The sequence below is a fragment of the Condylura cristata genome, unplaced genomic scaffold, assembly GCF_000260355.1.
Source record: "Condylura cristata isolate star-nosed mole 26May11 unplaced genomic scaffold, ConCri1.0 scaffold00002, whole genome shotgun sequence".
Classification (NCBI taxonomy): Eukaryota; Metazoa; Chordata; class Mammalia; order Eulipotyphla; family Talpidae; genus Condylura; species Condylura cristata.
The window spans coordinates 45,743,489-45,758,246 of record NW_004567103.1 but is presented as its reverse complement, the minus strand read 5'-3'; the positions used below and the strand labels follow the sequence as shown (position 1 = coordinate 45,758,246).

General features: G+C 35.1%; 1 protein-coding gene across 2 annotated transcripts in view; it reads right to left on the bottom strand.

Annotated features, from left to right (window-relative positions):
- Nucleotides 1-550: 550 nt before the first annotated feature.
- Nucleotides 551-14,758, bottom strand: part of METTL8 (methyltransferase like 8) — a 73,471-nt gene continuing 59,263 nt past the window's right edge. For both annotated transcript variants that reach the window (XM_012725882.1, XM_012725874.1), the window contains exons 6-11: nt 13,137-13,186; nt 7,996-8,059; nt 6,791-6,930; nt 2,324-2,430; nt 2,143-2,208; nt 551-1,392 (exon numbers count right to left, since the gene is read on the bottom strand). In XM_012725882.1, coding sequence (XP_012581336.1) covers nt 1,238-1,392; nt 2,143-2,208; nt 2,324-2,430; nt 6,791-6,930; nt 7,996-8,059; nt 13,137-13,186 — 582 coding nt within the window. In that variant the 3' untranslated portion in view covers nt 551-1,237. The remainder of the gene's footprint in view (nt 1,393-2,142; nt 2,209-2,323; nt 2,431-6,790; nt 6,931-7,995; nt 8,060-13,136; nt 13,187-14,758) is intronic.

Genomic DNA, 14,758 nt, shown 5'->3' with positions numbered 1-14,758 from the left:
ACACTTCTCTTCTCCTCACATTCTGATAGTGTACATTCAAGGCCCGAGGCCTGCTTCCTCCCAGAACCCTGATTCTTCCCCATTCCTTCCAGAGTTGATCTTTTTCTCTTTATAACTGTTATTACTACTGCTTCTACAATAAGACATGTTGTTTGTGACTGGATAGCATACCTTCCCTCTTTTGTTAATTTTCCTTTGAGAACTCTCTCTTCGATACTTTCTGACAATTACCTACCTTGTCCTTCCATGACCCACAATGGACCAATCACATTCTTCCAGGAAGCTGAATTTTAAGTGAATTTAAACAGGAAAAAAACAATTGGAAATGAATTAGTCCAGTGGTGGTCCTTTCAAGAAATTGTCCATTTCTTTCAGATTTCTGTAGCTCATAATGAAAGTCCCTAGCTCATAAACTGTAAGTACTCACTCATACATTAATATCTAAGGATCATGTTTAGAGGTTTGGATGTGTATGTTTTGCTTTAACAACTACATTTTATTTATGCTGTCTGAGGACAGGTCTGGGTCTTTATTTTTGTAGAATTTCATGAATTTTGCACAAAGTACTCAGTGTTATATGACATGAAAAAAAAATTATCTTAGAAACTCCATTCTTAAATGTACAACATAAAAGCCAACTTATGTATCCTTTTTGAGGTAAGATTGTAACTAGAGCTTTAGTTGCCATAATCTGAATTATTTTTCCCTGGGTATAATAGCTGTCTTGAAGAGAACTTACAACAATTTGTACCTCTAATAGTCCGAATTTAATGTTAGCATGAGTCATACTTCCCCAATTTTAAGAATGGAAAGAGAAACTAAATTCTATTTCAGACATGAGCCTCTGAATTTAAAACAAAAAACAACACACAAAAAACTTTGGGGGTAAAACAGACAACAAAACCAAAAATAATATGCATTCCTCTTGATCTTATGACTTGTACACTCTTCCAGATCATTTACATGTGTTTAAAAGGCACCAAAGAGCTCACCTATGATAAACAGTAGGATATACAACTGCTCTCCTTTTCTTCAGAATGTCTTTTTAGAAATGAAGGATTTACAGAAATCAGAAATCTTTGAATAATGTAGTCCTCTGGTTTGCACTTTACCATGTCTTGCAATTCAGCCTGAGAAAGTAGTGTAAACACCAATCTGGAGCTTTTTTGAGTCAAATGTAATGTTGCCTGGAATTTGTCTTGAGCCCACGCGGTACATTTTCACTTGTTTTTCTCTATTAACTTGTGAGCAACTTTAGTGGTTTCTGGAATTTGCCTTGAACCCACACTCGGTGCATTTTCACTTGCTTTTTCCTATTAACTTGTAAGCGATGATCAACCAGATTTTGCTTCTCGTCTAACCCAGACATGCAGAACAGATTGTGGACTTCCCCTGTGAGATAAAAATGGCAATCAAATATATAATATGTGGCTGGAGCAAGAGGGGAAACATTCAGGAAAAACTGAATATCAATGCAATGACTGATCACCAAACTTTCACCTATTCCAAGAAATTTTCCCTAGAACAAATTGATAAAGGGGATATATAGAATCAAGTGGGTTTCTTCTTCAAACAAATAAACCAAACATAAACAAGTTAAAACAGCAGACATACATAGTACATAACATTATTGATTTTACAGCTTTCAATGTTGTGAAAGGTGCCCCATCTTTTAGTTTTTATTGATTTGCATGGACTGTAAATGGCACATTATAAAAGTACATAAGTTTAGAGAAAGTCCTTCAACACAGATTTCATTTTAAAAGTTGCTTTCTTCCTTTATAATGAGAAATCAACAGGAGATAAATAATTTTCTATGGACTCTTAAAATGAAATTCCTCCTTTGGCTATGGTAGGTCCTCAAATTTTTCAAATCTAGGCTAACCATACTTCCAAAATGGAACAGACTACACCTTCATTTGATGTGAGGATTAAACAAGTGATTCCTTAAAAGTAATTTTAACTGGAAAAAGATAAATGGCAAAAGACTATTTTTATGTAGAATAGCCATCAAAGTGTAAAGATATCCAATAGTTAATTAATTACTGAAGTCTAATTTTTAAAGCCTTTGAGTTTCTCCATGCAAACAATAACCTAAGAGACTTTTTACAGCTTATTACTTCTTTGTATAGCTTAGTATACCTTTTGTAAAGAAATATGCTCTGGTACCATCTCCTCGAACATAAAAATTTTCAGATAAACAATGCCCTAAAAAAGATAAGAGAAACTTAGTATTCCTTCAACAAAAATAAAAACTAGACATGAAATAGAAACAGAGCATTCCTTATAACATAGGAAAGTAAACTAAGCTGAATACTATTACCTCTCTTAAAACGAAGCTGAGTCTTGTCATATCTTCCATAGTCCCGAAATAATAGCATTCCTCCAGGTTTCAGTAACTTGGACAGTCGGTTTACAACACCTTGCATCCTTTGAAAATAAAGCAAGATATTCTATGGAAATCTTCTAATTTAACTTTGTTAAAGATAAAATAAGTAAATTTAAATATTTTAGCTCTCCATAATAATATAAATCTCAAACAAAAAAGCAACAAAAAACCAAACAATATTCTGTATGGAAAGAAAGGATATCAATTTTCTAATCAAAATGCCTAGAGTACCAAGAAAGCACCCACATGACCACTAGCAACTTCACAGAGTTTGATGTATGATACTTCACAGAGTTTGATGTATGATGTCAAGTTTAAATGCAAAACCTGACAGACATTTCCTGATATTCACAGCAAATTAAGGTAGTTTCAAGGTAGACAAAAACTAACGTCACTTCATTTTCTTTATCAGATAGAAAAAAATGCCCTGCCATCTGAAATTGTATACATTCAAACAAGGATCACTTTTCCCCCAAAACTAGCTATTTTTACTCCTGACTTCTTCATTTAGTTCAAAGGCGCCATCTTTCATCAAAGTATAGCACCTCAAAGGAAGTTTTGATACCGTTTCCTTTTATCCAGTATTCTCTCCACAACTGCCTGATCATCAAATTTTATTTCTTCTTCTTTTTTGTGACATCTTGCTATTTCTTCTCTCCTTTATTTTCCAACACTCTTTAGGCATGGAAACAGAACAACATTCTTTTCTCTTCTCCCCATCAATTCATTCTGATAAATTATAAGTGTTAAATTAATTTTTTAAAGTGATGGTTTGTCAAATCATCCATTTGCTCAAAATTTTTCATAAGTTTAATTCATGGGATAAAAATCTTAATTTCCTTTTGAACCCTTAAGATTTTCTACAGCCGGCCTCAATCACTCTATCCCACTACTTGCTAATCTGAAGCATATCTTCTAGCCAGATGTTACATGCTTGACTCTGAACAGTTGAGGCCTTTCTTTGTTCACGTGGTTTCCCCTCAAAGATTCTTTTCCTTACTCTGTCTGTTTAAATTCTATTCACATTCCACTCCTCAGCTCAATACTGGAAAGCCTTTACTTTCTTACACTGTTTATTCTACTCATCTGGCTTCCAATCAAGTATTACAACCTTTTCTAACAGTTCTTGATTTATTTTTTTTAGTCAAGTGTTTATGGCCTTTTGTGTGATTAAGGTCAGAGATGGATAGCAAGGATTTCAGATCTTCTGTAACTGCCCAATGACTGACACTGGCTGTCTCCAACAGCTCTGCTGTGAAGAACTCGCAGGATCCTTGGGATTAACAACCAGAGTACAGTCAGTGGTCAGTGTCTGTCCTGGGCAAAGAATGGTAAAGGGCAGCTTCTGTGATAAGATTTTGCCATCTCTGTTTTTACTAAGCTATTTTAAGCCTCTGAGCTTTCCTTATTTTAACGAGGGATTGGATCTATTAATCTGTAAATTCCTTCCAATTCAAACACTGTTCAGTACAATAATGGGGCAAAAGTCAGATTATGTCAGGTTATGAAGAAAGTAGATAATGAGAAAATGAAAGTAACTATGAAATCAAGACAGAACTGAAAGAGATGGCACATTACATAAAAAGCTCTTTTTAAAAAAGAAAACATAAGTACATTAAGAGGAAAAAGAGAAGTATTTTCCTTGTGAACTTTTATTATAGGTTATTTTTACATTGTACTTAAATCCTTAGACTTTAGCAATTAAAGAAGATAATATCTAAATCTGAATTGTTCACTTTGGGATAAAGGCTTTATGAACACAGGAAAATCTCTTTCTACAATTGTTAATAAAATAAGCATGGAATGAAATGAAAATGCAAAAAAACAAAGAATCAAACACTTCAAAATGTAGCTACTTTCTGTAAATTTTTCCTCCCAATTATTCTTTAATGTCTGAGGTTACAAGTAAAAGTAAGTGGTGGAAACCTTGTTTGATCATCCTGTCATGGCTCATAATGGAATGACAGAGTTAGTTCCTGAGGAAGACAGGTGGAAGTAGACAAGCCATGAGATGGACAAGACAAGTACAGAAGTCCAGGAGAACATCGCTTCTCTATCAAATTTGGGCCAACACTGTTATCCTTACCTGTCTTGATAGAGGCAGTGAAGAAGAAAAAGAAGAGTTAAAATGAATGGGACTGACTACATTTCTCTATGCTTACTGTGATAAGCATACTTTATTGTATTTCAGTGAAAAGAAGAATAATTAACTTTTTTTTTGTTTTGTTTTGTTTTTTAGGTAAATGGGTTTATTCCCGTTTAAGCTGGGACATCCCAGATTTAGGGTCTAGCTAAGTTGCTTGTCATTCATCTGTGCATGAATTTTACAAGATGGCAAAAGTCACTTTGTAAAAACTTTCCTGAGTCTACTAAATGAACTTAAATATACTGCCTTAACTTTTTCCACTTTGTTACCTTTATTTTACTCATAACCTTTTTTTTTTTAAAAGATCATTTATTTCCATGGAAGTAAGAAAGTGACAAATGACATTATCTGAATTTATTTTATAATAAATAAATAAACATATAGTATTATAAAAACAATCTTCTCAAGACATGCTTTCCTGTTCTTTAGTACTCAATTTAAATAACAAGAAAGTACAATACATAGCAGTTTTCAAATAGTCTTTTTGTGGTCTTATTTGGTATTTAAGCATTTTCTGTTATGGACATCAAATAGAAAATTTTGTTCTCTATACTTTTAACTATTCTTCCTTTAAATATGACAAAAAATGCACAGACAAAATCTTTCTACCAGATCCTAAATAATGCCAATAGTCTAAACAGATTAACAGAGAGGATTAGGTTATAGAAATTGGACTGAAAAAGCAGCTTCGTAACACCTGATCTTATCACCAGAAAAAATACGTCTCTCATTCAGATTTAATTGGGAATCTGATGTGTTTTTCCTTGAGTAATTAAAGTGCTCATCTCTAAATGAGAAATAAAAGGACTGTAAAAAGGGATCCCAGTGATCTTTTAATTGCAAAGAAACAAGTACAAGTAACTCAGCTTCTTAGGGAAAAGTTACACTCATAAAACAAAAAGTGGTTAATGCCAAATTTGTACATCTTACCCAATGGTCATGAAAACTCAATGTTAAGAAACTTTATGAAAGCACAACTCCTGTCACTTGCTATATATGAGGTGGCAAAATTTTAAGAGAGGCAATTATTTTAATTGTTGGTAGTATCTCTTATGTTTCTTCTCCAGAGATAAGTTATGTTTATTGTTTCAAAACATTGTGTAAGCAAAAAATTTAAATCATAAATACCTAAATGATATCAGGGGCCCCTCAGGTGGCGTGGGGGTTAAAAAGCACTATTGAGCTATCTGTAGCCATTGTATCATGAGTTGGATCTCTGACCAGGGAGCTGACCTATGTAAGCAGGATACCTCCCATCTCATCTGATGCTCTCCCCAGCAGTGCATTTCCATAGATCTGCCTGTTCTGCTCCTCACTTTGTCTCTGGTGATTCTTCTCACACATACCCTCCACCAACCCACACCTTTTGTCTGCACCCCAGTTCTTATATGCATAAATAAATAAATCTTAAAAAAAAAATGATTAGCACTAGGCCCACCTTAGATTCCTAAGGTCCAAGTTTAATTTGGCAAATCTTGAAAACTCTGAATTGCTTTATTTATTTTTTAAAAATATTTTACTCATTTATGCATACAGGTGCATAGACAGTGAGAGGATTCATCAGAGACTGAGTGGGGAGCAGAATAGACAGATTGAGGAAGTACACTACTGAAGGGAGCAGTGGGCAAGACAGTAAAGCTCTGCTGTGCAATGTGGATCACCTCCAGGGTCAGGGATCAAACTTGCACCAAAGCCACTGTGGCTAGATGGCCGTGCTGTGCTCTAACCTATTGTGCCACCAGGGAGGGCCCCCTTTATTACTATTATTTTTAAATCCCCCTTCCTACTCCCACTTCCACTAGTAGGCATTCTTCAAATAAATTTTTTAAACCCCACTGACAGACCTGTGTGAAGCCAAACAGATACAGTCCACTTCTCCAGGAACATTCAGTAAATGTTAAATCAAGGATGTTTGTTTCTGATCACCAAGTACAATTTCCTCCTAGGAGTCTGTTAGGTTGCTCTGGATTTGTAATTTCCTTGAAGCACTGTCACTTTTAATAGGTATGTGTCTTGCTAGAATAGACTCACTTCATTCTGACAGTGACAGAAAGCTCACTAATGAAGTAGTTTGACCAGTTTCTTTCTAACAGTCTGAAGAAAGGAAATGCTACATTTAAAAGGCTGCATATTATACATAATGTAGCTCACTAAGTAAAAAATTCAAGAATTGTCATTTTTGTTTTGATAGTTCTAAAAACCACTACTTATAAAGGAGCTTTACACGTTTGCTTTGCCCTTTCATCTTCATTTACCTGTCAGGATGAATAGAAGAGAGCACAAAGACAAGGAGAATGACATCCAGGATCCCATCTGGAAAAGGGTAGGGTAAGCCATCATCACAAATGTCGTGAACGAAGGCAAAGCACTGGGCTGCTCGGTAGGATGAGTGTGACTGTCATGATAAAAAAAAGCAGTTAGCAAACTTCTTGTATTTTTCTTAAAATAAAAAAATTCACACATTTTACTTCTCCCAATTGCCTTAACTTTAAATTTAAATGCATTTTATTTCCAATTATATTCTGTTAGCTTGTTTTAAGATGCCATAAAATATTGTCCAGATTTTAGAATTGATAACAAATATTCTTTGCACTCTTTAGTTCACTTTAATTGTGAAAGTGGAGTTATGACAAAATTTGAGTCAATAAGCAACATGTTACTTCAGAAATTCTCAGATGGTCCCTCAACTTTCTCCCTCTGCTTGTTCCATGCCTCCACAGGCTTAAAATATAAATATCCTATACTACACAGTCAACACCAGATAAAGGAGATGATTACAAAACTCTGTAAATAACTAAAAATCACTCCTTTTTTTTTTACTTTAAAACAGTCAAATTTATGATATGTGAGCTGTGTATATATGTCAACAGTGCAGTTGTTTTATAAATTCAATAGTCATACGCATAAATTTGCCTACAAAAACAATATTAGAGGGTTATATACCAAAATATTAACATTGACTTACCTTAGAACCCTAGCAAGTGTGATTAGGTAATTTTTATCATTTACTATAGCTTTTCAGAAAAAGAAAATGTCTGTTTTAGAAAACATCTAAATGACTATTTCCTTATATTATGGGGCATTTCATATTTGCAACATGCCTCCTCAGACATTTTTCTTCCCAAATTTTAAATTAATCAGGGCAACTATGTGCCCTGTGACTCTGTGTAAGGCTTTAGGACATACACACGAATACTACCTTGTACAAGCTATTTGCTTTTCTAGGCATACTTATTAGTCCCTCAACTCTATTTTAAATGTGAAATAACTTATATTGTTTTAGGATAGTACCTTATGCATGAATTGAATAAAGATGAGAGTTCTAGAAATTATAAAACTCAGTTAAAAGTCATAGATTAACATTTGATGTAGAAACATTTCCTAAAAAAAATGAACAGCAAATAAACTGTAATTTGCCAATAAATTACATGACTCTCTTTAAAGAAAATATAAGGTATACCTTGACTAGTTCCACAGCTCCAGAAGCAAAATCACAACAATAAAGAAAGAACTCTGAAGTATCTCTGTGAAAATGAAAGAAAGTATCAGACTACAGAAGGAGAGAAACTTCAGGTTTGGAGTTATTAACAATAAATACTTCTTTTTTTTTTTTTTAAAGATTTATTTATTTACTCATACATAACTGGGGTAGAGGCCAGAGATGCGGAAGGTGAGAGGATTCACCAGGGACAGAGTGGGGAGCAGAACAGGCAGATCGACGAAGTACACTGCTGAGGGGAGCAGTGGGCGGGTCAGGAGAGGTCTGCCAGCCATGTGGTCACCTCCGGGGCAGGCGGGGATCGAACTCACGCGGAAGTGGCTTTAGCTTCTCAGTGCTGTGCTTTAACCCGCTGCGCCACCAGGGAGGGCCAACAATAAATATTTCTTTAATAAAATTTTAGATGCTACTTGGCTTGGCCTTTCTTTATAATTCTGTTCTCTATATTAGTGTATGGGTGTCTTTATGTTTTCTGAACCAACATTGTCTCAGATTAAACATTAAGTAAATTTCAAAATCCTGCCTTGGTTTAAGGCTCTCCATTCCTTGGGCTGACCTGCCTTACATCCCATTATACTCTGAACATGGGAAATTGCTTAGGGAAATCTTTAGTATCGTCCCATTCTCTTTCTAACCCCCTCCTAGGCACTTTTCCTTCTTTGTCAGAATCTCCTGTAGCTCCTGTTAGTTTAGCCAAGTTCAACCTTTCCCTACAATTCCTCAGATCTTGTGTGCCTTGGTGCTTCATTCCCCCTCCTATATGTATATAACTTATTTGTCTCCTGGGCTCCTCATAGAGGCTCTGATGCCCTGATAGCATGCAAACACACACACATATATTAGTGAGCAGCATGTAAATAATTTCTAAAAAAGAATAAAAAACATCAATATGTCAAATCTTACTTACTTTTTCAAGTTACTCTGATACTTATTGAACTTTGTATGTACCAAGTATTAGAATATTAAATAGTAAATGAAATCACCTAAAATAATTTAAAATTAGACTATGGGTTTTGGAGTCAAACAGACCTATGTTTAAATACTGTATTTGCCACTAATTAACACTGTGAATTTGACTTAACTTCTCTAAGACTTAGTTGTGTTATTTACAAATAGGTAACATAAGGAGCCTTTTTTGTTGTAGGGGGTTAACCATATGAAAAACTTGACTAATTTTCATTGTTCTCCACTGAACATAGACAAATTCTGCTTAGCCTTTATCTGAAATTCAACTACAACAGCTGGACTACAGCCGTGTAATGGTATTAACTTTGAATTTTGTGGGTCAATATACTTCCTGTCCTCCCTCTTACGTTAGTATCAAATAACCCTAGCATCATGTTGCTAAGCAGCATATTTTATCACCGAAAGAGATTGGTATGTTGTTAAACAATAATTATAAGAATGGCCTGACTCATGGATTTTAAAATCTAGATGGGGATATGTTCAGTTTTATAGAACTGCCATAGAAGTCTTTCTAGAAGGTTGGAGGTAGGGGCAATGGGAAGAGGCGGCCCAATAGTCCATGGTAAAAGTGCTTTGGTAGTGGGTGTGGTATAGTGACATATATCTAGGGATACGTACATGCATTCCCCTAAATCATATACAGTGTTATAAACCAACATTATTTTAATTAAAAATATAAAGAAGTTGTCTTCTGGATAGGACAGGCATCCTAAGGTATAATTCTTAAGATTTTTGAAGAGTGGATTCATTGTTAAGTGAGACGAGGAAATGGAATTATGGTTTAGAAGTGGAAGTCACAAGCCAAGGATGAGAAGCAAAGTTGAACCAGGTAGCTTACAGCAGTATGTGACAGGATATGTATGCCTTGGAGGATACAATTATAATTTTTAATTTTACTCAGGAAACATTTGAGTCAAGGAGTACTTTTAAATAATATGCAATACAAGCACACATACCCAAAATCTCACCCAGAATCCCTTATACTTTAAAATGCTACTCACTGATGAATACTACACTTATATGTAGCTCATTCATTCTACAGCATTAGGGAGCTGCATGCAATTTAAGATCTATCCAGTAAAGTTAAAGTGTGTTGAACAGTATTTAGTTATAAAAAAAAAGTTAACCACAATTGAGTCAAAGTTGAAACCTGTACTACTTATGTTTCCTTACCTAGCCCATATTAAACAGTGATTTACCACAGTATATAACTCGTTTCCTAGTAAGTCTACATATTTGTGACTCCATAGTTTGCCGGTAGTCATGGTTTACAATATTGTTAATAAACACTCAGGTGCATACAACATTATGTGATGTGATGGCTAATGTGATGGCTACAGGCAAGGGCTCAAAACCACACTGCTTCAGGCTTCAGTCTTTGCTCTAAACTGAATTGTCCAGGCTAGTTGTTGTTACCTTATACAGTTACTTTATTTCTCTAACCCTGCTCCTTCATCTTTAGAATAGAAATAAACATGGCATTTAAGGTTGTTGTGAAGGGTGATTAGATTACTATAGGTCAAGTTTCTAGGGAGGAACCAACTTAAAGCAAGCACCTAATATGTGCTGAGACATTATTATGATTCTTGCTTTTGCTACTGCTATTATTACCATCATCATCACTATTAAAGGAAAATCTGTCTTTGCCTTCCAGAAACTTAAAAGCTTGAGAATTTATCACGGCTTGGTAAAAACTTTCATACAATGAAGTGTACGGCCTACATTTGGGCAGTGGTTATAAACACCCATAATATACAGAACAGGCTGGCAGCAAAAGAAAATCATGTACCACTTGCCATGTGTGCTACGAGGACAGCAGCATGAACTCTGAGACGGAATTCCCTCTGCATCAGCAGCCCACACTTAAGTCTTATGACCACCCATGACTTGCCAAAGCTTTTCTGTAAAATCAGCTGACTGGCTTGGCCCTTCTCCCAGCAAACAGGTGTAAATATCACTACTACCACCACACCACCAAGCATTCTCTTGGCAGAGTTTTTAAGAATTAAATGACCCCTGTAGTTATATGACCTCTTAATTCCTGAGGTCTAATTATGATAAAATACTCTGAAAATGTAAAACATTAATCCTATACTCTCCAAAAGTAACAAAACATAATTTCTTAGGTGGAGAAAAAAAGTTTAACCCTCCATTTGGAAGGCTAATCACTGTCTGCTTTTAAAAGATTTATTTATTTATGCATATGGAACTGGGGTACAGGCCAGAGGTACAGGGGTGGTGAGAGGATTCACCAGAGGCAGTGGGGAGCAGAACAGGCTAACTGATGAAGTACACTGCTGAGGGGAGCAGTGGGCAGGTCAGGAGAGGTCTGCAGCACCATGTGGCTCACCTCCGGGGTGGGGATAGAACTCATGCTGAAGTGCTTGAGCTTCTTAGTGCTGTGCTTTAATCCACTGCGCCACCAGGGAGGGCCACTGACTGCTTTTTAAAGATGCATTAATTATCTCTGGTTATTGAGCTACAATTACTTCTAAAATATGGATATGAGGCAAAAAAAAAAAAAAAAAAAAGACACTGTCCAGAAGAAAGTCAGAGAGTGGGGAGGCAAGAACTTTCAATTATTGCCTGGAAAGAGGTGAGGGGAAAATGCAACTACCAATGGTAATCTGAAGAATGAAAGGAACTAGAACAAAAGTTTTGTCAACAGAGATATTAATCTATCAACAGTACTGAGTTCTTTCTACCTATATTGCACTATTAGGTACCTGGAAAATCACATTAGAGTAAAATGTGTTCGCAAGGAATACATTGAAATACAAACAGTAGTTGGAGAGAACAGATATAAAGAAATGGCGTGCTAAATAATATTTTCAGGTGAATCATGAAGTAATACAATCAACTGCCAATGTAGTAGATTTATGTTTAAATTTGGAGACCACTGGGGTAGAGAAACCTGCTATGTGCTATAAAAGAACAAGGGATTTGGCTCAGAAACTGTAAAAAGAAAAAAATTAATAAATACAAAAAGAGAAAGGGCCTTCAGACTGCAAATATGTTACCATCACTTCTGCCTTGTCACTTTACCTGGTAACTTGATATTGGGGAGTGAGTTATTATTTATTATGTTAGGTTCATAGTCATATTGAATGTCTTGAATTTTTGGAGCTATATCATAAGCATTTAAAGATTAGGTGTCATGAAGTTGATTGGATTAAGTGTTAAGTGTTGAACAGAGGTGGAAGTTATGTGGAAATCTACTATATCATTCTTACTTTTCAAACTCTCTTACATTTTCACAATGAAAAGTTAAAAAATAGCATCACTAAATTAAAAAAAAAAAATTCCAAAGGGAAAAGGTTTAAAGGAATTAGAACAAAATTCTGTCAGGAACCATGTTAGGATGATGGGTGATTCCTTCTCCACCATTTCCTCAAAAGGAGATGTTCTGCAAAATACTTGTGTTGATTTTACAATGGAAAAGTAACATGAAAGGTATTGTGTAAAATTAAAAAAAAAAGTACTTCACAGATCAGCCGTAGGTAAAATTGTGTTGGAAAAATTTTGTAAGGTGTATCTCTTTATTACAGAGACACTAAAACATTTAAATGAGGTGGTGAATAGGGAACACAGGTGAGAAGATCATCTCTGTCCTCTATTTACTTTTGCTTTCTGGAGTTCTAGGGTTAGTAGCTGTTACCTTTAAACAATTTCAAGTCTAGAGACAATCACTGACATATGGAGGTTTACATAATGTGTGGCTTCAGATGTGATGACAAAATAAAATGAGGGTTAAAGTGTAAGCTTTAGATTCAATTCACTATGTGTAAAATGCCACCTATGTATCTTTGAGAAGCAAATAAATCTCTGAGAGTTTAGCAATTCACAGTTTAGTGGCAGGATCAAATCTCTTGTTCTTTTCTCATTCTGTCATTGACACAAACAAAAGCTTAAAAATTTATTTCAATCAATGGTATACAAATACTATATTCAGAGTAATTCTTAGTTAACATGAAATTAGACACTGAGGCTAAGATATTTCTTTTGCAATTTGCCTTAGTCATTGTTAACATGGGAGCCAGAACACTACTGGTATATGCATACAACATTTTCTGGAATTTCTCAACATCTTATAAATATGTAAAATTTGGCAGTAGGAGAAAAAGTCTAAAACTCACTGTAAAGTGTTCAGAATTGGAAAAACACTATTTCCAGCACCACAGCCAACCTAAACCAAAAGAACAAACAAATATGAAAATAAGATTGAATTTTCCTCACCGATGTCAGGTTTTTCATTAAAAAAATCCTAGAAGAAATTTATTGGATCTCTGGGTACATGAGAATTTTTCAAACTCAAAAGCAATAAAATAAATTATAAAAGTAACAATGAGAAATTTGACTATAGAAACATTTGTAAGTTTTATACACCAAAACCCAAAATAAATGACATTAAGAAGTAACCAACACACTGTAAAAAAAAAAAAAATCTGCAGTAAATATGAAAAAGGGCAGAACTCATTAAAAAAACATAAATAAGTAAAGGAAACAGAACACAAAAGCAGTACAAGCAAACCACCTGGAGAATAAATGTGACCTATTTAATAATAAAGAATTACATATTAAATCAAAGTATGATTTTTATATACCAAAGCAGAGAGCATTAAGAAAGAATACCTCAACCAATGAGGGTGTGATGTAATGGATACACATGGCTGTGTGTACCAAGAAATTGGTATAATTTCTTAGGCAGCAATTTGGCAATATATATTAAAAGTTTTTATAAATTATGAACTAGCATAGTTAAGCCACTCTAATAAAAGAAAATGCATTAAAGTCTGTACCCAAAGATGTTTGCTGCAGAAAACCTGAAAAAATATAAATGCCCAGTAGTATAAAAACAGGTAAGTAAAATTATAACATTACATATAGTTAAACATTTTAAAGCCATGAAAATGTTTATAAAGGACTTTTAAGAATAGCGAAAACTGCTGATGATAAATTGAAAGAAAGCAAAACCCCAAAATATAAGCACACAGTTAACACTCAATTACATAAAATAGTATAAACAAAAAGAGAAGTCAGTAAATTTTTTTTAAAGATTTATTTATTTATGCATACAAAACTGGGGTACAGGCCAGAGGTGTAGAGAGAGAGAGGATTCACCAGAGACAGAGTGGGGAGCAGAACATGCAGATCAGGGAAGTACACTGCTGAGGGGAGCAGCAGGCGGGTCAGGAGAGGTCTGCCGCACCATGTGGATCTCCTCCGGGGCAGACAGGATTCGAACTCATGTGGAAGTGGCTTAAGCTTCTTTGTGCTGTGCTTTAACCCGCTGCGCCACCAGGGAGGGCCTGGCTTTAGCTTCTTAGTGCTGTGGTTTAACCCACTGCACCACTAAGGAGGGCCAGAAGTCAGTAAAATTTTAACAGCGGTTAAATACCTTGTTTGTGAGATTGTACATAATTTTATTTCACTAAATTACTCTTTAGCAAATTTTCTGTAATCAATATCTACTACTAGAATAATAAGAAAGTTCATTTAAAATAAAAGAAACCATGGTCTATACCAGATTATAGCAAAGCATATATCCCACTTTCTATTTCACATAAAAAGAAGTGATAACAGAACCAAGTTAAAACTTCACTGGTATGGGCCCTCCCTGGTGGCGCAGCGGGTTAAAGCACAGCACTAAGAAGCTAAAGCCTGGGCCCTCCCTGGTGGTGCAGCGGGTTAAAGCACAGCACTAAGAAGCTAAAGCCACTTCCGCATGAATTCGATCCCCGCCTGCCCCAGAGGTGAC